A 25,557-nucleotide genomic window follows, 5' to 3' on the forward strand; every position below is an offset into this window, starting at 1 on the left:
ACCCATGATGAGCATGCTAAAGCTGGTTTCTGTAAAAGTGTGCTTTGCTCATTCTCAGATCTGTTTCACGTTCTTTGGATTTGTGACCACATGTCACAAATGGTTTTTCCCTCACCCCATTTTCTCTTTCTTTGCATGAAGGTAAAAGTATCCCCGCACTTATAGTGCGAGTCGTTTCCGACTCTCAGGGTGACGTCTTGCGATGTTTATTAGGCAGACCATATATATGGGGTGGGATTGCCAGTTCCTTCCCCGGCCTTTCTTTACCCCCCAGCATATGCCGGGTACTCATTTTACTGACCACGGATGGATGGAAGGCTGAGTGGACCTCGACTTCTCTTACAGGAGATTCGACTTCCTCCTACCATTGGAATTGAACTTCGGCCATGAGCAGAGCTTCAGCTGCGTTACCGCACTTACCACTCTGCACCACAGAGGATCTTTGCATAGCTGCATTAAAACTCTTACATTGCTATGTAGCAAGTTCCATTAGTTTGTTTTTTATCCCCGTTCTTGTGCTTTCATGCAAAATGCAATCTTTTTTTCTGCTCACGCACTTCTCAAACACATTTCCTCTTTTGTCTTTAAAATGTCATATGATGAGGACATACAGTCCAACGAACTAGAATTCCTCCATAGGGAGGCTCCATCACAGAACCGATGTGAGTTGGTGATACTGGGCTCCAATAGTACTGGAGACAGGCCATCCTTCCCTGACCAAAATGCTCAAGGAGTTCTTGAGATGGAGAATGAGATCAAGGAGGCATCCAAAAGAGGAATGCTGTAGTAATAGGTGACTTCAGCTACCCTCACATAGACACAGTGCAGGCATGTTTCTGCCATGACAAAGAGGTGAAAATTTCTAGATACCCTGATTATCTATGCCCTTCAACTGTTGATCATGGAACTGATCAGAGGTGCTTTTGAACCGTTTGGGGTGACGATGGGTTGATCAAATTCAATAAATATGTAAACAGGTCATTGCCCTCAAAGTCATAAGAACATAAGAACATAAGAAGAGCCTGCTGGATCAGGCCAGTGGCCCATCTAGTCCAGCATCCTGTTCTCACAGTGGCCAACCAGGTGCCTGGGGGAAGCCCGCAAGCAGAACCCGAGTGCAAGAACACTCTCCCCTCCTGAGGCTTCCGGCAACTGGTTTTCAGAAGCATGCTGCCTCTGACTAGGGTGGCAGAGCACAGCCATCATGGCTAGTAGCCATTGATAGGCCTGTCCTCCATGAATTTGTCTAATCTTCTTTTAAAGCCATCCAAGCTGGTGGCCATTACTGCATCTTGTGGGAGCAAATTCCATAGTTTAACTATGCGCTGAGTAAAGAAGTACTTCCTTTTGTCTGTCCTGAATCTTCCAACATTCAGCTTCTTTGAATGTCCACGAGTTCTAGTATTATGAGAGAGGGAGAAGAACTTTTCTCTGTCCACTTTCTCAATGCCATGCATAATTTTATACACTTCTATCATGTCTCCTCTGACCCGCCTTTTCTCTCAACTAATAAGCCCCAAATGCTGCAACCTTTCTTCGTAAGGGAGTCGCTCCATCCCCTTGATCATTCTGGTTGCCCTCTTCTGAACCTTTTCCAACTCTATAATATCCTTTTGGAGATGAGGCGACCAGAACTGTATACAGTATTCCAAATGCGGCCGCACCATAGATTTATACAACAGCATTATGATATCAGCTGTTTTATTTTCAATACCTTTCCTAATTATTGCTAGCATGGAATTTGCCTTTTTCACAGCTGCCGCACACTGGGTCGACATTTTCATCGTGCTGTCCACTACAACCCCGAGGTCTCTCTCCTGGTCGGTCACCGCCAGTTCAGACCCCATGAGCGTATATGTGAAATTTAGATTTTTTGCTCCAATATGCATAATTTTACACTTGTTTATATTGAATTGCATTTGCCATTTTTCTGCCCATTCACTCAGTTTGGAGAGGTCTTTTTGGAGCTCTTCGCAATCCCTTTTTGTTTTAACGACCCTGAACAATTTAGTGTCATCAGCAAACATTAGACGAAAGTTGCAAAAGGTGTACGGGGCTGGGGCTATGTCAATCAGTTAGTTGATTGAGATTGCTTACAAAGTATACACAAACAGAGACCAGGCAAAAAAGAAAGAAAAAAAGATCAAAAAGAGAAGATGAGAACAAAGGCGTCTTTGCTGGCAGTAGCTTTGGTAGAACAGGGAGGGGTAAGAGGACAAAGGAGCGTCCGAAAGTGAGACAGAGAGAAAGAGAGGGAGGGAGAGAAAGTTAAGCTCTTGCTCCCAACTCTGGCCTTGAGAGAAAGTTGACTCACATTGAGTCTAACCATTGGTCCATTTTGTTATTGTCTGCACTGACTGGCAGCAGCTCTCCAGGATTTCAGGCAGGGGATATTCCCAGCCTTACCTGGAGTTGCCACTGCCGGATTTGGAAAAACAGTTTGATCTGTTCATACATGAGAGACAAGGAGTAGCAAGTGGAGTACTGACTCAGCCATTGGGTACACAGCGACGTCCAGTGGCATATTTTTCCAAGCAGTTGGATTAGACCAGCAAGGGATGGCCAGCATGTCTAAGAGCAGTAGCAGCAACAGCTCTGCTGGTGGAAGAGGCAAAGAAGCTGACTTTGGGACAATCTGACTGTTTATACCCCGCATTCAGTTCTGACGGTGATGGATGCTAAGGGAGGGTCATGGCTTCCAGCCAGTCGATTGACAAAGTATCAGGCCCTGCTTCTCAACCAAGGGGATGTGAAGTTGGTTACAACAAATGTGTTTAACCCTGCTACTCTGATGCCTATAGAACAGGAGGAAGGACTTGTTCATGATTGCCTTGCTACAATTGAAAGCGTTTATTCGAGCAGAGCAGACCTGAAGGATCAACCTCTAGCAAATGCAGACTTGGAACTGTACACAGATGGAAGCAGTTTTATTGAGAACGGAGTGCGAAAGGCTGGTTATGCAGTGGTTGCTTTATAGACCGCGCTGGAGGCTAAAGCCTTGCTGAGCAATACATCAGCTCAGAAGGCAGAGCTGATTGCCCTCACTAGAGCCTTGGAGCTTGCAAAAGGACAAAGGGTTAATATTTATACAGACTCAAAATTTGTTTTTGGAGTGTTGCAGCCCCATGGAGCTATATGGAAAGAGAGGGGTTTGTTAACCTCTGCAGGTAGTCCAATAAAGCATGGAATGGAGGTTTTTAAGCTTCTGGAAGCAGTAAACAACCCTACAGAAGTGGCAGTAATGCATTGTCGTGCCCACCAGAAGGGAGATCAGGATGTGGTGAAAGGAAATCGGAAAGCAGATGGCTCTTGTCCCACAAGTGAAGTTACCATCAGAAACTCCAAAATATACCGAGAAGGAAGAAACATTGGCATCTAGATTAGGAGCTAAAGAGAAAGTTGATGGATGGTGGAGGGTCCCTACTGGACAGATATTAGTACCAAAGACAATTCTAGTCCATTTGATTAATCAGTACCATAATGACACTCACATGGGAGCTGATGCAATGACTCAGAATTTACAGAGGATCTTGGTAGGACCTAAAATGTGAACTTTGGCAGAGCAAGCTTCTCGTAGGTGTCTGATATGCTGTCAGAACAATCCAAAGATACAGCCTAAGCCTCCACTGGGGACAGGACGACATGGAACATCAGCTGGAGAATATTGGCAAGTAGATTTTTCAGAATTACCAAGATTTCAACGGTACAAGTACCTATTGGTATTCGTGGACACCTTGACAGGATGGCCAGAAGCTTTTCCTTGTAGAACTACCCAAGCCAGAGAAGTAGTCAAATGGATGATGAAGGAAATAATTCCCAGATTTGGAGTGCCAGAAGGACTCACCTCAGACTGAGGACCTCATTTTGTAGCAGGAGTTACAACCTCTCTAGTCAAAGCTTTGGGGCTGAGATGGGATTTACACACGTCATGGAGACCCCAATCCAGCGGGCAAGTGGAAAAAATGAACCAAACTTTGAAAAGACAATTGGCAAAGATTTGTCAGGAAGGGAATTTGAAGTGGCCAGATGCATTGCCTTTAGCATTGTTGAGAGTTAGGGTGTCACCAAGGGCCAGGTTAGCAGTTAGCCCATTTGAGCTGTTATATGGCAAACCATATCCAAGAAATCCAATAGTGACGCAGGGTACCCAAATGCATGTAACAGGGGGGTTGTGGGTACAGCAGTATTTGTCTTCTCTGTCTGCTGTGTTATCTTCTCTCCACAGATACGTTCAAGACCGTTTGCCGTTGCCATTGGAGGTGCCAGTCCATTCTTTTCAGCCAGGAGACCAGGTGTATATCAGGACGTGGAAAGACGAGCCATTAAAGCCGAAGTGGAGGGGACCAGTGATGGTTTTACTCGCCACTTATGCACCGGTGAATGTACAAGGTGTCAAGCCGTGGATCCACTACACCCGAGTGAAGGCAGCTCCACCCGAACGAGAAGGACCCCCTGAGAGTGACGCACTGGAAGCCGTCCCAAAAAGGACAGCGGTGGACAGTAGAGCCTGTGGAGGACTTAAAGTTCCTGTTTAAAAAACAAGCATGAGCCGAAGGTTTCAGTATGTTGTCTTTTTGGGACTGGTTTGGGGAAAGTTATGGGGTACTTTTATACTCCCTATGAACAAAACCAGAATGTATGGATGTTTTTAGCAAAGAATGTTTTGAATACTAGCGTGTTTTGTTTGCAAGCGGGAAGGTCCAGTGGAAAGAAATCATAAAGAAGCTGAAGCATTCTTACGAATGGGCCAGATAAGCGAGAACTGCGAATCCATTAAATAATGGACTCGAGTCTCAAAGGGGGGACATGATGACTCAAGAGCCAGCGTTTTTAAGAAAAACTCACAGAAGAGAAACTAAATGTTACAAGGCCTAGAGAAGTTACATGCCCTGCTGAAGCTTATCAGCAAGAATACGTGCTGGGAAGCTGTTGTGTGATGGCTAGCTTGGAATGCAGATATGGGTGGAGAAATTATTTATTCATTTTATTTAATTTATATACCGCCCTAAGCCCAAAGGCTCTCTGGGCGGTGTACAAAAAGATAAAAAACAAGCAATGTATAAATACAATAAATACAATAAATCAAGAAAACAAAACAAACAAACAATAAAAGAACCAAACAACATCCAAAATACAAATAATAATGAAAATGCTATTAAAACACACTTTAAAATGCCTGGGAGTATAAAAAGGTTTTCACCTGGTGCCGAAAAGATAGTAGCGTCGGCGCCAGGTGCACCTCATCGGGGAGGCTATTCCACAGTTCGGGGGCCACCACGGAAAAGGCCCTGGTTCTAGTCACCACCCTCCGAGCTTCTCGATGGGATGGCACTCGGAGGAGGGCCTTAGATGTTGAGCATAGTGTCCGGGTAGGTTCATATTGGGAGAGGCGGTCCACCAGGTATTGCGGTCCCATGCCGTGTAGGGCTTTATAGGTCAAAACCAGCACTTTGAATCTAGCCCGGAAACAAACAGGAAGCCAATGCAGACGGGCCAGAACAGGTGTTATATGAGCGGACCTTCTGGTCTGCGTCAGCAATCTGGCCGCTGCATTCTGGACTAGTTGTAGTTTCCGAACAGTCTTCAAGGGCAGCCCAACGTAGAGCGCATTGCAGTAGTCCAGTCTAGAAGTTACCAGAGCATGAACAACTGAGGCGAGGTCGTCACTGTCCAGATAGGGACGTAGCTGTGCTACCAGGCGAAGATGGTAGAAAGCATTCCGTGCCACTGAGGCCACCTGGGCCTCAAGTGACAAGGAAGGATCAAAAAGAACCCCCAAGCTACGCACCTGTTCCTTCAAGGGGAGTGTAACCCCATCAAGAACAGGATGAACATCCACCATCTGGGCAGAGAAGGCACTCACCAAGAGCGTCTCGGTCTTGTCTGGATTGAGCTTCAGTCTGTTAGCTCCCATCCAGTCCATTATCGCGGCCAGGCAGAGGTTTAGCACGTTAACAGCCTCACCTGAAGAGGATGAAAAGGAGAAATAGAGCTGCATGTCATCAGTGTACTGATGGCAACGCACCCCAAAACTCCTGATGACCACACCCAGCGGCTTCATGTAGATGTTGAAAAGCATGGGGGACACTACCGATCCCTGCGGGACTCCACAATGGAGAGTCCAGGGTGTCGAGCAATGTTCCCCAAGCACTACCTTCTGGCGACGATCCGCTAAGTAGGAGCAGAACCGCTGCCAAGCAGTGCCCCCAACTCCCAACTCCGCGAGTCTCCCCAGAAGGATACCATGGTCGATGGTATCAAAAGCAGCTGAGAGATCAAGGAGAATCAACAGAGTCACACTCCCCCTGTCCCTCTCCCGACAAAGGTCATCGTACAGGGCGACCAAGGCTGTTTCGGTGCCAAAACCAGGCCTGAAACCGGATTGAAATGGATCAAGATAATCAGTGTCATCCAAGAGCCCCTGGAGCTGGCCGGCAACCACCCGCTCCAGGATCTTGCCGAGGAACGGAACGTTCGCCACGGGTCTATAGTTGTTCAGGTTATCTGGGCCCAAAGAGGGTTTCTTCAGGAGCGGTCTCACAACCACCTCTTTTAGGCAGTCAGGGACCACTCCCTCTCTCAGAGAGGCGTTTATTATCTCCTTGGCCCAGCCAGCGGTTACGTTCCTGCCAGCTTTCACCAGCCAAGAGGGGCAAGGGTCCAGCACAGATGTGGTCACCCGCACCAGTCCAAGGATCTTGTCAACATCCTCAAGCTGTACAGACTGAAACTCATCCAATAAACAAGGACAAGACCGTGTTCTGGATGCTTCATTAGATCCCACTGCCATAATATTGGAGTCTAAGTCCCGGCGAATTAGTGTGCCGGGTGCATAAGAAATGATGGGCACGCATAAGTTAGAAGAAGGATCAATGGAAAGGTGGCAGGATGGCATTAGGGGGCCAATTAGAATGTGTCATGAATTTTTGCTTGCATTGTATAAAAGTGTAGCACCCCCCCCATAAGGGGTGTGCTTGTTTTGCGAATTATCGCCTTGCACCTCATCTGGCCAGAACGAAATACAGCTTGTTGGACCCTTCAACCTGGGTGTGGTCATTTGGCTGTACTGCGCACCGGGCAACTAATCCATTTGGGAGACAACACTGGCAGGATGAGGTAACTTCTTGTAACAAGTCCGAAAGAAGAACTGGGACAGAAATGACCCCGCTGCAGCTGAGAGCTTGGCCTGAGAGACTTGGGACAGGCAGGGACCACATCAGTGTGAGGTTTCCTGCTGCTGCCGTTGCTACTGAGGCTACTGCTGGCCTCCAGTTGTGCTACTCAAGGATGATGCTGAAAGCAGAAAAACCAATGAAGAAATAATGGCTGATTCCTAGCTAAATTTGGAGCAGCTATGGCTGAGGACTGGGTGAGATCTCTACAGCCGCTGCAAAGTGAAGTCACAAGTCAGGTCAAAGCGATAGCTCAGACTGCTCAAGAAACCAAGGATCAATCCAAGTCACAATCCATGGCTTTTCAAATGAACAGCAGGCCTTTAGAAGACAAATGGCGGACCTGGAGGACAGAGGCTGCAGAACAATATTTGTATGAAAAGGGCCTTGGGGGGTAATAGATTCTATGGACCTTAGAACAGAGTGATGAACAGCCTCTTTTCAGATTTCAATTTGACAGAGCTAGATCTAGAGCAGGTACCAGTGGCGTCACTAGGGTTGGGGTCACCTGGTGCGGTAACTCATGGTGTCACCCCCATGGAACTCCTCCCGTCCCAGACCATACAGAATCCTTAGTAATGTTTTTGTACTAATGTTACTTATAAATCGTAATTCCCGTATATCACTGAATGTAATGGCAATAGTAGTGACATAAACAACGAGCAAAATTAAAATTACACCTTTAAATTACAATATCATACGCACAGCCCAAATTCTTGCTCTTATCACTAATGGGAGTTAATTATCTTGCATATGCCCACAGTAAATTTTCAGATACTTTCAGACCCTCAGCAATTTTCAAGTGGTCTATGGAACCGATGGAACCGACTGCCTAGGGAGGTGGTGGGATCCCCTTCGCTGGAGGTCTTCAAGCAGAGGCTGGACAGCTATCTGCGGGAGATGCTGTAGCTGTGGATTTCCTGCTGTGAGCAGGGGGTTGGACTCGATGGCCTAAAAGGCCCCTTCCAACTCTATGATTCTATGAAGAAAAGTTTGGGAACCCCTGGTGTAAGACATCTGCTTATGTCCCTATGCTGCTCTCACCCCTCATTTAGGTGCCTGGGATGCATGCGTGTGGACATACCTCCTTACAGTTATGGAAAGTGATTCTTAATAATAAGTCTCCAGACACAAAGTTACATAGGTATTTATCAGTTGTTTAGTAGAAAATTCAGAAGTGCAGAGTCCCTTCATGATAGTTGCAGCCACATACACCCTTTTTTACTCCTGGATTAAGAATGACATCTTTGTTAATGCATTCTCTCACAACAACAAACCTCTCTAGGAGCCAATCAGCATGTAAGTGGAGAGTGTTAGCAATTGAGAAGAGTCTTCTCAGTGGCTGACTCACCTCCTTTCACTCTGATTGGCTCCAATCAGCAGGAAAGGCAAGGAAGCCTATTAGAAGACTCTTCTCAGTGACTAACACACTCCCTTTTCATGCTGACTGTAGGATGCTTGGAGACATAGGGACCCTGCTTCCAAAACAGCAGAGGGACTAAGATCCCCTGGGTGACTACCCTCCTGGTGCTTATGGACATGACCGTAATATATTTTGTGACATGCAAGTTCGATATTATTTATTAAGTGTGTTTAGGATTACACTGATGGCATTCCCAAATATGTACTTTCACACAGACTTGGGTTTTCCATAACACAACCTTTGTCCAAGCCTCCACACTTGGGGGAGCACTACTTGCATACCCCTTCCATAAGCACATCAAAGTTGGATACACACCTGAACCAAGACCCAGACAAAAGGGCACTCAAAACAAAAAGGTAATTACAGTGGCTGAGTAGATCTTGTACAGTGCTTATACTGACTGGGCAGCCACTGTCCTTCACATTTTACAAAATACTTTTTCCTATACAAAGATTAAATTTCTGTGTATGAAAAAGTAATATATGAAGTGGTCTCAATAGTGAGAAAAGTAAAGAAGTGAATGGTGATCCAAATGTTTTTCATTCTCACGTTATGAAGCTAGCTGCCAGATGATGTATCACCTTCCCTACGCATGCAGCGTAGACTGAAAAACAGCACCCAAGCCACCATTCAATACGTGCACGTGTTCTTTCCAACATGAATCTACAGGTCTCAAAAAGTAATGTGTGACAAAGTCCTCAAACACTTTGTAACGTGCCTCAAACATGGTCTCTTGTTCTACCAGCATGCCTTCACACCATCACTTTGCCAAAACCTAAGGATAGGTAAATTGCTTTTAGGGAGGTTCACAATTATGACTTCCTATTTATTTAATCTAAAAATATTTAAAATACATAAAAACAGCCAGGGGAAGATATTGGAGAAATATAAAATAAATACAAATTAAAAAGGGGGGAGGTGAAGAGACCTTAAATGTGCTACTCACCATCTCTCAGCCTATCCTCCCCTCAGGATGAAAACAATGGAGAACCATGACCACCCCCAGGAAGAAGGGCACACTTAAAATGTAGAGGAAAAAATCGTCTACAACCATAGTGTGAAATCAAATACTTATTGGGACACAGGATGAAGAAATATTTATATAAACATGACTCTCAAATATGTTTATGAATGACACAATCTGTAAACATATTTATAGTGCAATCCGATGTTTGTTTACTCAGAAGCAAGTCCCAATGTATTCAATGGGGCTTACTCAAACTGGGAAGTGTGCAGAGAACTCCAGCCTCAAGTGATAAGGAACTTGTTCTTTCAACTTGTTCTTTTAAGTTGAGACCTTATCCAAGTCTGAGTCTGTGTTGGAATTGCTTTTTAATATGTTTTTAAGCCTTTTCTTTTATTTAAAAAAGATATGTTTTTTTAAAGCTTTTAAAAAATATTTTCAAAGATATTTTAATATATTTTAAAGTCTGTTTTTATGATGTTTTAAAGTGCTTTTAGTGCTTTTGTTTCCCACCCTGGGCTCCTACTGGGAGGAAGGGCGGGATATAAATCAAATAATAAATAAATAAACTTCATTCACCCAACCTAAAATTCAGAATCATGCCTCTTTAGGCTGTTTTCCAACTGTTTTTTCTTGCTTTATGGTTATTGGATTTTAAATGGCTTTATTTCTTGTTGTGAGCTGCCTTGGTTTCCAACCCTACCTAACAGGGGTGTTGGAAAGACTACACACACACACACACACACACTGCAGGTGTATAAATACATACAGCCCACATAATAGTTTATTGTCAAACCAGTTGGTCATTGCAGAAAAATCAGTATTAGTTTTAAAAAATCCGTATTAGTTTCCTACAGAATAAAAACTGTAATACCTAAGTAAGCCCTGCCTACTTGCTTTAAAATAGGACTGGGGATGGGGACAGAAAGAGAACACAAACACAATTCTTTTTTACATTCACTCCAAAGTCCCATTGATTTTCAGCACATTCATAACCATGTCTACTCAAAAGTAAATCCTATTGAATTCAATGGTATTTACTCTGGAGATATGGGATTAGCAATGCTTTTACCCCAACAAAAGCAAGTATTGGGAAGGTTTTCAAAACACTGCCCAGGATCTGACTCCTACACACAAGAGGGGAAAAAACAGAAATGTATATACTTACCCAATTTATGAGATTTTCAGATAAACGGGGGGGGGGAACCACAATTTTCTGGCCTTGCAATGAGGTTTAGACACTGCCACAGGTCAAACAAACACTTCACTGATTGGCTGCAATCCTGAACGGGCAGGATTAAAGCTACGAAGTGCTATACAGTAGTTTAAAAAAAGATTTAATGGGGGCGGCTGACATTTTTATGTATATCTTGAGAACCGGAGCACCTAGAAACTTAATTTTTTTTTAAATTAAAGCTGAGAATCACCCCCCTCTGTTGGTGTCACTTGGTGCAGTCCGCACCCCTCGCACCCCCCTCGTGATGCCACTGGCAGGTACAAAGGGCTCTGTACCCCAAACCAACAGTCAGCCAGAGACCCAGGACTTGATTGTTTGTTTCACAAGATATGTGGTCAAAAGAGAATGTATTATTATTAAAAAGAACCAGAAATCTAGAAAAAAAGTGATTCTCTCTGCTTCTCTCAGCTTTTCCAGGTCAGCCACCTTTGCCTCAGGGGAACAAGCTTGTTCCCAGAGAAGAAGGAGCTCATTGCCCTGAGGACACACCCGCGGCTTCTGTCCAACAGGCAAAACGGGGAAACCTCCACACCCCTGCTGGCTTCCTACCTGCATAATATAGTTTTTGGTAGTTTATTGAGTTACTATATAAAGTTACTATCAATTGGCTGGCCAAGAAAAGCAACCCGCCTTCTCCAACAAACAGCCTTCAGCATCATCTTCTCAGTTGTTGTCTCTTCTGTGTTGGCAAAAAACATCACTGTTGTGCTGGCCTTCCTGGCCACAAAGCAAACAAGGTGAGGAGATGGCTGGGGAATGGTTTGTCCAACTCCATTGTCATTTCCTGTTCCAGTGCCCAAGTTGTCATCTGCACCATCTGGCTGGGTGTCTCCCCCATTCCCAGACTCTGACATGCATTCCCAGTCTGGAGAGATCATCCTGCAATGCAATGAAGGGTCTGTTGCCATGTTTTATGGTGCTCTCAGATACATGGGCTTCCTGGCTGCCATCTGCTTCACTGTGGCTTTCCTAGCCAGGAAGCTTCCTAGAGCCTTCAATGAAGCCAAGCTGATCACCTTCAGCATGCTGGTCTTCTGCAGTGTTTGGATCTCCTTTGTGCCCACCTACCTGAGCACAAAGGGGAAATACATGGTAGCCGTGCAAGTCTTCTCCATCTTGGCCTCCAGTGCTGGGCTTCTGGGCTGCATCTTCATGCCCAAGTGCTACATTATTCTACTCAGGCCTCATGTAAATACGAAGGAGCATGCAACAAGAAAAACTAAAAACGGTATCTGATTCTTAAACTATTATTTTAAATTTTGACAACTAATGTCCAACAGAGCAGTAATGAAACCCTCATGCTTGTCTTGGGAATGTAGCCCCTTAAATGCTGCTACAGTACCAGATCTCTTCTTTCCTTCACATAAATTATGAAAGGTAGTCGTCATAAATGATGGAATTGAATGTGTAATGACACTGGAATGATCACCGGTCCTTTGGCGTTATGGATTTGTATGCATCACTTTATCACAGCCAGATTCCCACCGTTTATAACTAACAACCATGGAGGCAGTGCATATCCATTCTGGCTAGTAGCCTCCATATATTGGTCTAATTCTCTCCTAAAGCAATCCAGGTTGGTGGCCATCACTGCTTCCGGTGGGAGCAAATGCCATCATTTAACTATGTGCTGCATGAAGAAATACATTGTTTTTTTCTGTCCTGAATCTTCCAACCATCCATCTCATTGGATGGCCCCAACTTCGCATGTTAGAGAGAGGGACACACCTGCTATCCACTCTCTGCATTCTGTGTATAATCTTATAAGCCGTTATCATGCCCCGTCTTATTTGTCTTGGTCCATCATGGCTGCCGTACTGTTTGCTGAACTTTGTTGATGTTGCATGACCCTCCACAAATTTGTCCAACCCTCCTGGAAAGCCATCCAAGTTGATGGCTACCACCACGTGTTGTGGGAGTGAATTCCATAGTTTAACCATGTGCTGTGAAGGGATGGGATCCATGGGCTGGTGCCAGTTCCCAAGCATTCTGTAGACCTAATAGGCTAGCATCAATCTGAGTTTGTTCTGTATCGGCTAACCACTGCTTTTACCAATTTGTGGTTTTCACGCTTGGAAAAAATATCTATATCAATAAGGAAATATTGATATCTTGAGGTTAATATCGATATTTCAAAATATCCATACATTATCATTCTTGCAATTGAGGTTTTAGAGGCATATATTTATTTAAAACTTTCTTTTTCAAAAATATCAGCGGAAATTCTCTACATTAAAAATCAATCCTCAGCAATTGAGAATAATTTGGTATCAAATCTGAATTGGACAGAATTCTAGCACATCGCTATTGCTGTATGAAGAGAGACTTGCTTTTGCCTGTCCTAATTTTTTAAACATTCAGATTCATTGGGTGGCGCCATTGGGTTCTAGTCTTTTGTGAGAGGGAGACACATTTCTCCCTGTCCTCTCTTTCCTTTCCATTGTGTGCGTAATCTTACACCCAATCACCTTGGCCCATCATGGCTGCTCTTTGTTGAACTTTTCAAAGCGGGCGGTTCCTCAGGCCTAGCAGGACCCAGATGGACATGGACGTCAGTGAGTTCTTGCAAACATTGTTTTCCTCCAGCTCTGCATCTGCCCGTCAAGCCATGCATAGCCCAGGAGGTTGCAGAGAAGTTTCTTCCCCTTATAATTATGAAAATCTCTGTGATTTATTGGTTTACTCCTGGGATTTCTCCAAAGACTCTGAGACTGAGAGCATAAACATCATCACAAGAAGGATGAGGTAACTTCTTGTGACCAGCCTGACACAAGAACTGGGATATAAATGCACCCCGTGCCACCGAGAGCCGGTCCTGAGAGATTTGGGGCAGGCAGGGGCCACGTCAGTGGGAGGTTCCCTATTGCTGCCTTTCCTTCTGAAGCTGCTGCTGGATTCCAGTTCTGGTAGTACAGTCACTGCTGTCAGAAGGGGGGGGCAACACTTGCATGGCCAGAATGGTGATATTGCTTCTGCTTCTGATGCCCCATGGAGCCTGTGGGATGCTGAAAGCAAAATGCCCAGTGGATATATTCAGGCAAGATGATCCAGTGAGTTATTACAGGCCAGGGGACCATCTCATTGGTGGGGTCATCGATGCAAGAGAGGCTCGGTATAGTCCATATGTCTTTTCCCAACCCCCCTTAACCAGGATTATAGGGTAAGTGACCTTCTGCTTCCCAACCAGCACTTCTGATTTTCTGTAGTTACCAGGGACAGCCTCTCATTTATGGCCAAACACTCTGTATCCTTTGTCCCTGTGTTGCCTCTAGAGAAAGATTTAGGGATTTAGAGGCAGCATCTGAGTGCATAGCTGGCCCCTTGGTGTCCTGCGTTCGGGGAGGTTAATTCTGAAAGAGAAGGATGGCTTTTTACCTTAACATCTGCCCTCTGTGACCTCAGTTGACTATCACCTACTATTTCCCTGATTTTATCCACAAAGACTACATAGACATAGCCCGTTTCCTCTCCTTGATTTGTGGTTACAAACGGTCCTCCTTTACTTCCATAGCAGATCTGACAATGAACGCTCAACTTACAAAGCATTTCTAACCAGTTTAAATGGACTTTCCCTTTGGGATTCCTGGCTCTCCCCTCTCAGACTATTGGCGGTCTGCTACACCCTGCCCACAAAGTGTTCCTTGAGCTTAATGTTTGCCTTTTGCGGGCACCAAGTCCTTTACACACCACTGGACCTCTGTCCAAGGTTATTCTGATTTTTCTTGACTCCCACTGTGTGCCTGCTTTTATGGGCACCCATCATCCTGTCTTTGTTATTTATCATTTATGAGATCTCCTTGATTTATGACTATATGAGGAAGCCTAGACTTCAAGTCCACACTTGCTGAGCAAAATGTCATGCATTGACCAAACACCTAAGCCATCTTCCTGGAAAGTCTCTATTGTCCCTGGTTTAGCTAAGAAAACAGCAACTGTGGTTTTATGCTCAGCACATCTCCTTAGCTGGGTCTATTCCAACATCATCTGGCACGGTTTTCCCCCTACCATCTTTGTCAAATTGAACACAGTGGTACCCAGCTGGCTTCTGTGGTAATAGCTAGAATGCATTTGTTAGGTTTCCTACTACAATATGATCTGGTGAGGGTTTTTTGAAAATTTAACAAAAATTATAAAGGTGTCAAATACTCTATTAATCCTAATCCTATGCTGGGAGCGGAGGAATGAACTGGTGTTCATGAAGCCTTTCCTGCCATCTCATTTCCTTGCAGCATAGCCTTCTTCTTTACTTATTTATTGGTGGGGGCCTTTCCTTATCCTTACTGATTTGAAATCCAATCCTTTCTAATTTTATATCTATAAAATCAAAATATTAAGTTTTGGTAAGTGCTGCACCTAGTCTTCTCTCATTTTCAAAAACAATAGCTGGTAACCAACAAGTTGCTTAAGGGTATCCATGCACTGCTAAACCTTGTGGTTTCTCTGTGCCTGGATGTTCCAGACGCTTCTAGCTAACCACAGACAGCTGTTTGCAGAATCTTTTCCAACACTGTATGAGGCGGTTTTAGCTCATCACGTAGCCTTCTGCTAGTTGGCTTTTACTCATGTCAAGTTGAAAACCTATGGTTTACTGCTTAATATGCAGCCTTTCAATACCTATCGATATTAACTTAATTTATAATTTAATACCTGCCAACATAGAACCTGTCTGCTCAGAGATCGGCACTGATTGCTGATTTGTTACTGAGCAGGGTTCATGTTGGGTTTTATGAGATAAAAACAACTGTAGTTCCACCTCTTCTTGTTGTTGTTATGTGCCTTCAAGTCGACTACGACTTATGGCGACCCTATGAATCAGTGACCTCCACGTGCATCTGTCATGGACCACCCTGTTCAGGTCTTGTACATTCAGGTCTGTGCCTTCCTTTATGGAATCAATCCAACTCTTGTTTGGCATTCCTCTTTTTCTACTCCCTTCTGTTTTTCCCAACATTATTGTCTTTTCTAGTGAATCATGCCTCCTCATGATGTGTCCAAAGTAGGATAACCTCAGTTTCATCATTTTAGCTTCTAGTGATAGTTGTGGTTTAATCTGTTCTAACAGCAAAATACTTGTCTTTTTCACAGTCCATGGTGTGCGCAAAGCTCTCCTCCAACACCACATTTTAAACAAGTTGATTTTTCTCTTATCTGCTTTTTTCAGAATACCATGGTCTGAATGAATCTGACTTTAGTGTGTAGTGATACACCTTGGCATTTGAGGACCTTTTCTAGTTCTCTCATAGCTGCCCTCCCCAGATTTCTTGACTATTGTCTCCATATTAGTTAATGACTGTGCCAAAGTATTGATAATCCTTGACAAGTAAAATTGGCGAAGCAGAATTGAGAATTAAACAGCTCACCTTCCCAGCACCAGCTGAATAAAGAAACAGTCTTCTTTAGCAAAAAAAGTAGTAGACTTTACCCACAGTGGAAGCTGGCACAGGAGGGATGTGGAGAGCCAGCAGCAGTGGTTCCTGTGGCAGCTGCCACAGCAGCATCACCATCTCTGGGGAGCCATGGAACATGTGGAACCTGCGGGAGATGGGAGAGGGAGGAACAACCATCACTATGAAGCCAACACCACATCCCAGAGACACGCCGAGGTGCCTGCCTCAGCATGTCTTGAGTGCCCACGGTTTTAGGGAAGCCCCTCCAGGTGATGGTAGCCACGTGCAACTCACTGCCTGGGGGCAGGCCCAGTTGGAGGGGTGGTCCTAAAGTGGTGCCAGCATGGGGATCGTCAGGTGGGCAATGGGCACCTAGGCGTGGCTTCTGTGGGTTGGGCAGGCACTGCCAGTGGGAGGGGCTATGGAACTTCCATAGCTACGTCCTGGTGCAGAGATCCCCCCTCGGGCTCTCAGGCATGGGGCACCATCTCTGGGGAGCCTAAATTATTCTGCTTCCAGTGTAAGAGGCTGAGTGCTCAGGAGCAGCCCGGGGGCTCCACACGTTTTTTCAAGCTGCCAGGACCACCAAAGCTGCTGCAACCTTGGCAGCTATTTGCCAATATTCCACAAACCTTTCAATACAATGTTCTTTAAAGATTGTGTGCTTCTCCTTTCCAGAAATAATAATAATTAAAAACCTACCAAAGTTAAAAGCATATAATACATAAATGATAAATATAGACAAATATAATTAAAAATTGTAGACATAATTAAAAATGACTAATTTAAAATAGCATTGGAAATAGAAATGGAGCATACATCTCCCAATTTTTGTTCTGAAGTGACACACAGATATTTATCTTGCAACAAAGGTTGGTCTCTTCCCACTCTACCCCATAGAAACATAAAGATATCATGGATATCAGCTCTTCTGATTGATGCTGCCCAGGAATGGTCCTTAAAAATGTGACACATTGTTTTCATTAAATGGAGGAAGGCAGCCGGACACCCCTGTTTTATCATTTCATTATATGCAGTTGGGCTAATAAGGAGTACTGCCAGATCCTGTCCTTCTTGTTTGCCATCCAGGAGATCAACCAGGATCCCAGGATCCTACCCAACATTACTCTCAGTTACGACATCTATGAGACCTATTTCAATGCAAGGATGACCTCCGATGCCATGCTAGACTTCTTTGCTGGTGGAGAAAACAACATTCCAAACTACCGTTGTGGAAGATGGAAGTACCTGTTGGCTGTCCTTGAAGGAACGAATTCTGAAATTTCCAACCAGATTTCAATCATGTCTGGCCTTTACAAAATCCCACAGGTAGGAACAGGAGGGGAGAGGAGTCAAACTGCACATAATCTTATTATGCTGATAACAGACAACAGATCAAGGAATGTAACATATCAAGCAACTTCTCGAGAGATAGGTCCAAAAGATTAAGGAGGAAACTCAATGATAACCTGGCAATCTTTTTAACATTAAGTCAGTTAAAATAATTGCTTGTAAAAGGAACTCATTATATATGCTCTTGTGCAAAAAATCTTAAAGCATCTAGGGAATGGTGGTGGTGAATGAAATGCATAGTCATAGTCTCAGGCCTCGAGAGGTCTGCCGCACATACAGTTTAGGGCATAGCGCATGATGATATATATGCATGTTCTGAATTACAGTTAGTAAATGAACTGAAAACATATTTATTGTTATCAACAAGTTTTATGAATTCTTTAGCTATAAGCTCCCTTGGCAACAAGAACAATGCCCACAAGTAAAGTGATATCCTTAGGATGAGATATTCTGTGGATCAAGTCATTATGGAGCAATCTGGTCCATCTAAGAGCAATCTAAGATGTTCCCCAGATCCCTGTAAATGGAACCTTACCACCACCAGATGTTCTCCCAATGAGCAACACTCAAAGGGAGGAAGGAAATGAGGGGAAAGGAAATGGGTCTTTAGGACCCCAGAAACAGGGCAGAGGAGAGTAGGGAATGAGAGAGAAGCAGGGAAAGGAAGACTTTGCAGTTAACAGATAATGGGAATGAGCTCCGGGGACTGGAGCTTTTGCCTTCCCTTCCCCTCTTGTGCAGGCTCTCCAGTGAGAGTCTGCCAGGCCCATGAGGGAGGTGTGTGGGCTACCACCACTGTCTTTCTACCTCTCTCTCCTCCTTCCAGGTGCAGCTCTAGGTTTGGCACCCTCCTCAGCACCATCAGACATCAGCAGTGGGGGGTGCAAGGGCTCAATCTGCTGCTCCCCTCAAAGCCTCCTGAGGTCTCACCTTGCCTCATGGCACGGCTGGCCCAGTCTTTTCCTCAGACTCATCTTTTATAAACACAGGTTTAGATATTTGTGCTTCTCTAATTTTTATACATCAGGGTCTATGGAACTCCCTGCCACAATAATTCAGAGTTCCTCAATGTGACCCTTTTCCGTTGCCACAAATTCCCTTAAAATGCCTTTAAAGCCTCCTAGTAGCTTCGTAGAATAGGATTACGTGTGAGATGGACACCAGCACTGGAGACAGGATAAACTATTGACTATCTTGTACATAAGGAGATACTGAGGACTCCAAAGCAAATCTTACATGTGCCTTGATGACAGTTCCTAAGGACTCTATTGCTAACTCCAGCCTCTCCTTAACTGGCCACCTCCCAATCCAGTCCAGGTCCTGGAGACAATCTGCTTCGGGCCTCAAAGCTTCTCCAGTTGAACTTCTGACTGCTTGGGCAGTCCAGTTGATTTTAAAAATGTGCAGCCTTCTTCTAGTAAGGCCTTTATACACAGCAGCCTTTTAGAACTACTCAATCAGTGGCTCCTTTTTTCTGACATTCACTACAAATTAAGACACTGGGAATGAATGGCTTAATATTCAGGTCTTGGCTGTCCACTTCCCCCCAGTTTATTCTAGCCTTTGCCTCACATCTTCCTCATCAACTTAAAACAAAATTAAAACAGCTTTAAAAACATATTAAAACAAAACAGCTTTAAAAACATCTATTTAAAAAAGCTTTAAAAAGATCTTAAAAAGCAATTCCAACACAGACACAGACTGGGATAAGATCGGTACTTAAAAGGCTTGTGGAAGGTCTTCAGTAGGCTCTGAAAAGATAACAGAGATGGTGCCTGACTAATATTTAAGGGGAGGTAATTCCAAGGGGTACATGCCACTGCACTAAAGGTTCACTTCCTATGCTGTGCTGAATGGACCTCCTGATAAGATGGTATCTGTAGGGGGCCCTCACCTGCAGAGTACAGTGATCAACTGGGTATATAAGGGGTAAGATGACCTTTCAGGTATTCTGGTCCCAAGCTGCATAGGGCTTTCTACACCAAAACCAAAACCTAGAACTTGGCCTCATAGCTAATAGGCAGCCAGTGTAAAACTTTCAGCAGCAGGCTGATACTCTGCCCCAGTGAGCAGTTGCACCCCCACATTTTGCACCAGCTGCAGCTTCCAGACCAATCTCAAGGGCAGCCCCACATAGAGCACATTACAGTAATCCAGCCTGGAGGTTACTAGTGCATGGACAACAGTGATCAGGCTATCCCAGTCCAGAAATGGCTGCAGCTATCTTGCCAGCCAAAGCTGGTAAAAGGCACTCCTAGCCATTGAGGTCACCTGGGCCTCTAGTGACAAAGATGGATCCAGGAACACCCTGAGACTAGGAGCCTTTCTTTCAAAGGGAGTATGACCCCATTCAAAGCACTCAACTGACCTATTATCTGAACTCAGGACCACCAACCCACAATACCTCCTTCTTGCTAGGATTCAGACTCAGTTTATTGGCCCTCATTCAGACCACCACCGAGTCCAGGAAGCGGTCTAGGGCTTGCACGGCCTCTCCTGATTCAGATGTTAGAGAAATAGAGCTGGGTATCATCAGTGTATTGGTGACACCTCACCCCAAATCTCCTGATGACAGCTCACAAAGGATTAATACAGATGTTAAACAACATGGGGGACAAGATGGCACCCTGCGGCACCCTGCGGCACCCCACAGCACAACTGCCAGGGGATTGAAAGACATCCACCCAATGCTATTCTCTGAAAATGACCCTGCAGGTGGGATTGGCACCACCGTAAAACAGTGCCTCTGATACCCATCTCACCAAGTCGGCCCAGAAGGATACAATGGTCAATGCTATCAAAAACCACTGAGAGATCAAATAAGAGTAACAGGCTCGCACTCCCCCTGTCCTTCTCCCGATAAAGGTCATCCATCAGGGTGACCGAGGCCCATTCGGTCCCATAATCAGGCCAGATGCCTGATTGGAATGGGTCAAGATAATCTGTTTCACGCAAGAGTACTTTCCCAAATGACAGTTATTTCTCCCAGCTGATTGTTAACTTTTTTGCCCTTACTTCACTGACTAGAAACTCCAGATTAATCAGAATGAATTTCCCAGGACAGTCATAACGATTTTACCAGATTCATGCCCCATCTATACTTAAAACAATGCCCTCTCTCTCCTTCTTCCCACTTTCAGAGCTGGTCTCTAAACAGCTGCTACCACATAGGCCTGTTCAACACAGTAACAGAACAAGTTTTCAGACTTGGACACTTACACTCTGACATCAACAGAGGTCATAGAAATCTATTTTTCAAAACACAAAACATAGACAGGCAGTCACAACCAATCTCTTCCTTTCCTCACTAGGTCAGTTTTGGTTTTGATACGCATATTTTTAGTGATCAAACCCAGTTTCCTTTTGTCTACCGGATGATCCCAAAGGAAGAATCCCAGTACTTGGGGATTATCACGTTGCTCCTGCATTTTGGATGGACGTGGGTTGGGCTCTTTGCTCCAGACAATGACAACGGAGAGAGGTTCATGAGTGCCATTTCACCTCCAATGATTAGCACTGGGATTTGTGTTGCTTTCTCAGAAAGAATAGAACCAAGGGCTCTATACCAAATGTCTTTACAGAGTGAACCACCTGCCACGTGGAGAAAAGCCAATGTATTTGTTTACTATGGGGACTCTGAAGACCACTTTGGTCCAATCCACACGATACAAGAAATGCTTGGAAAGGTACAAACTGGGGCAAAAGTCTGGATCACAGCATTTTTTCAGGGCATCCACACTGCCTTGTTTTATAGTACTAAGGACTGTCTGGATATCCATGGTTCTTTGTCTTTTGTAATGAAGACTCCCCGAAGGACAAAACATGACCACTACGACTCATTTGCTTCTCTGCAGTTCTGGAGTTCAGCATTCAAATGTTCATGTTCAAAAGATGTGACGCCTGAGGAAGGCTGGACAAGATGCACAGAGAAGGAGAAGCTGGAGACTTTGCCCCAAGAGGAGCTTGAGAGAGCCTGGTCTCAAGACAGCTACAGCACTTACAAGAGTGTCCACCTCGTGGCTCAGGCTTTAAGTGCTGCATATTCATCCAGATCAAAACGGATTTTGATGGCAAGTGAAGAAAGTGGGTTGGGACTTCAAAGTCTGCAGCCATGGCAGGTATTTCCTTTTTGGTCTTTTGCAACACCACTGCCATCTGAAATTCTTTCTAGAGCCAGTATTTATTGTATTTTATCTCATTTTATCTTCAAGAATAACTGTTAGCTGAGAAGGAATTTATAAATCTGTAATAATACTCGTAATAATACTCTTGAATATCCTTATCCTACATCCAGATTCAGTCCTAATCCTGGTTCTAGTCACATCATCACATGTGTTCCTTTAGGCAGGGGAAATCTCAGTGGCTCCTTCCGTCCCTTTCTTCCTCCTAGCTCACCTGCAGTCGTAGATACCATGAGGGTCCACTGTGGTACTGTGATGGCTGGTGGCTGCGTGTCAGTGGGGCAGTGGAAACTGCTCTGGGAGCTGTCCATTTGCCAAACCTATTTTGACACTGGATTTTGCCTTTTTAAAAAAGTGGTTTAATCTCATGTAGACTGAACTGCTAGTGATGACGCTTGTTCCATCTGCCTGCTATTCCTGTGTGTGGGTTGGAAAGTCCCATATTAATTCATGATCAATAGATTTGTTCATGTTCAATTTATTCTCCAACTTGGCAAAAGATGGTAGCTTAACTTTCCATCCGTCAATCCATCTGTCCATCCATCCATCGCAAGCATGGCAAAGATTACATGCAAAGAGTTCACATTCTCTAACGTGGCACAAGGTGGTAGCCAACCCTTCTAATTGACCGAGACACCAATCCACCTCCCAGCAAATGCGGGAAAGATTGGTTCACATGTCAAAGATGTCACATCCTCATCTGAATGTGAAATCAAGTCCACGTGCCAGGGCAGGTATGGGTCTAATGTACCTCCGTGCCAGCATGCTGCATAGACTACGGAAGAAATTCCCAAGGAGCTCAGTTTCACTGCTCTCAGTGTCCCTCCACATTTACATTTGGATTCAGAGATGTGTGTGTGTGTGTGCGTCAAAAGATTTCTAGTCCCTTGAGCATCTCTTACGTCTTCATGATGACAGACTTGAAGAGGGGGAAACTTGGAAAAACCTCTTCCAAATCTCTTCCCCTTCCCCCTTCAAGTCTTCTGTCATGGAGAATTGAAAGGAGCATGCAGGGAGACATGGGAAAGGCTTTAAGACACCCCCTGCTCTCACATTTGAGCAAACGGGAGTGCAGACACTCTCTTAAAGCCTTTGCAAAAGCCTCTTCGATGTAGCATGTGCATACCAGTTGCTAAACCCTCTCCTCTTGCCCAACTGCTGATGTCACTAGGGGTGAAAATGGCCTCGGGGCCATATGGGACACCTTGAAGGGCCATGATTGACCTGGAGGCCAGAGATAACCAATCCGTCCCCTATGTTAATTTTGCCTGGTCTCAAAGTCTCTAATCAACCTGGCCAAGTTCAAGATGCTAATCTTGGTCTACAAAGCCTTATACAGCTTGGGACCAGAATACCTGAAAGACTATCTTACTCCTTATATACCCAGTCGATCACTGCGCTCTGCAGATACCATCTTATTAGGGGGTCCATAGAGGAAACCGACCTTTAGTGTGGCGGCACCTACCCTGTGGAATTCCCTTCCCTTAAATATTAGAGAGGCGCCATCTCTGTTATCTTTTTGGCGCCTGTTGAAGACCTTCCTCTTTCAACAAGCCTTTTAAGTTGAGACCTTATCCCAGTCTGCGTCTGTGTTCAAATTGCTTTTAATATTTTTTAAACCTCTTTTTAAAAAATATGTTTTTAACCTTCCCCCCCAGATATAACTTGAAAACTTTTTAAAAAATGTTTTTAAAGATGTTTTGTTTTAATGTTTTAAAGTGTTTTTAGTGCTTTTGTTTGCTGCCCTAGGCTCCATCTGGGAGGAAGGGCGAGATATAAATCAAATAAACAAACAAAGAAACAAACCATCTCCACATGTGAGTTGCATGCTCCTTTGGACTCTGGGCCTGAGGTGCTCCACACCTTTTTTACATTGTACCCTCAGTGTCTGTGAGTGCAAAAGGACAGAAGTTTAATGCAACCCTCAGATCATGTTTTCTAAATGCTGGCGTTCTCTCTGTCACTCTAGTTTCACACGTTCTTAAGAGAAATCCGCTTTTCAAATTCTTCCATGGGCGGACTGGGTTTTGACGAGAAAGGGGAGCTGACAGACAACTTTGATATCATGAACTGGGTCCTATTTCCTAATCAATCCAATGGCATTGTGAAAGTTGGGAGCGTTGAGGGACGGACATCCTCCAGCATAAAGTTCACCATTAGCCCGGAAGCCATTGTGTGGCCTGGGATGTTTAACACGGTAGGAACATAGGACGGTGCCTAATATTACTGGTCCACCGAGTTCAGTATTATCTTCAGCAACTGATGGTGGCTCTTTGGGCTTTCATGCAGGGGACACTCCCAGCCCTACCTGGAGATGTCAGGGCTGCCCCTGGGACCTCCTGTGTGCTCAACCACTAAACTGCAGCCCTTCTGCGCTATGGAAAATAGGAAATGTGTCATGGCATTCTCTTGCTGTGACATCAGTTAAGCTCTGATAATTTGTCCATCAATACTGGCCCCAGGTTTGGGCGCCCACTAACCCTAACCCTTTGTGGGTTCCTCACAGGATGAGCTACCTTCTTCCTCACTCATTTTGACCCTGCTTCTTTGCTTGCCCTCTCCATTTGAACCCAATCCACCATCCACCCAGGCAGAGAGGGCCAAAGAGAGGAGGGGGACTTCTGAGAGCTTCAATTCCTCTCCTGATTCAAACCTAAAGCCAGTTTCCCGATACTAGTCCCCAGTTAACAGTCATCAACTCTGCACTGAGGCCTATATTTGCAGTTATCAGTCAGATCCACAGCCTTTCTCCTCTGAAGTCCCTCAGGCTTCTCTCATGACTACTGCTGCAGTCCTCATCCTGGTCCAGCAACCTGTCACCTCAGGTTCTCAGCAAACCTGCTAACCCTTGGCTGTAGAACTCTTCTCAAGGCTGCCTCTCAAGTCACCAACTTTTCCCCACAAACGTTCACAGCTCTAGCCAGTGATTCCAGCTCTTGCCTTTCTCAGGCTTTCCAAACCTGAGACTGACTGAGTCTTCCTGGTTCATTTAGAGGACCAAACTCTCTTTGTAGTTGTCCCCCCCTTCTTTCAGCCAGAAAGCCTGGTTGAAGGCCCCACTAGCCAATACATTCAATTTTGAATCTATATACTGCTGATATTCTGTATCTCCGCAGCTCCCAGCAGAAAGGCATGGCAGTCTACAGGTAATTAACCCTTTACATTCAACCATGTGTAGATCCCATTATACATGTTAAAATAAAATTTTATCTGGAAAACAAGATGACTGTTCCACAATCAATCAATCAATCAATCAATCTTTATTTGCAGCCAAAGACCTATACAACAAGATTAGATACAGAAAAGGAAAATTATAAAATATATAATTAAAATTCCAGCTTAACAAGAAACTAAAACTCTTCAAGGTTAAAAGAAAAATCAGACATAAGGTTGTGTTGGTCAGGATACAAGGTTAGTTCGTTTAATTTGGGCTGCATAGATGAATTTGGCTACAGCAATTGTAAGATTCCTGTTTGTACCGTTTAAAAGCTGTTCTATCATCCTCACAGGGGGGCTGTTAAGAGACCGATTGTTGTGGGGGTAAAGGAATTTAGACCGTTCAGAAGAGTATATTGGGCATGCAAGAAGGACATGATACAGAGATTCTATCTCTCCCACCCTACAGGGACAGGTCCTTTGTGCATGCGGTATCCCCCGAAATCTCCCTTCCAATACTGCTGAGTTAAGGCAGTTAAATTTCGCCTTAGAAAAGGCATGTCGAAATTTAGGAATAGTTAAAAAAATCTAAATAGTAAGCATGCGAATTTATGTTGAAGCTCAAGTTATGGAAGAGCGGAGAGCATATTTTGGTTGCTGCTGTAATTGTACTTTGTCTATCTA

The 25,557-nt window shown here is 44.5% G+C and overlaps 1 protein-coding gene across 1 annotated transcript in view; it reads left to right on the forward strand.

Annotated features, from left to right (window-relative positions):
* Positions 1 to 3,642: 3,642 nt before the first annotated feature.
* Positions 3,643 to 25,557, forward strand: part of LOC133378968 (vomeronasal type-2 receptor 26-like) — a 31,716-nt gene continuing 9,801 nt past the window's right edge. The window contains exons 1-2 of the mRNA XM_061613580.1: positions 3,643 to 3,671; positions 4,226 to 4,500. Of these exons, the coding sequence (XP_061469564.1) occupies positions 3,643 to 3,671; positions 4,226 to 4,500 (304 nt within the window). The remainder of the gene's footprint in view (positions 3,672 to 4,225; positions 4,501 to 25,557) is intronic.

Source organism: Rhineura floridana, chromosome 3 (assembly GCF_030035675.1).
Source record: "Rhineura floridana isolate rRhiFlo1 chromosome 3, rRhiFlo1.hap2, whole genome shotgun sequence".
NCBI lineage: Eukaryota > Metazoa > Chordata > Lepidosauria > Squamata > Rhineuridae > Rhineura > Rhineura floridana.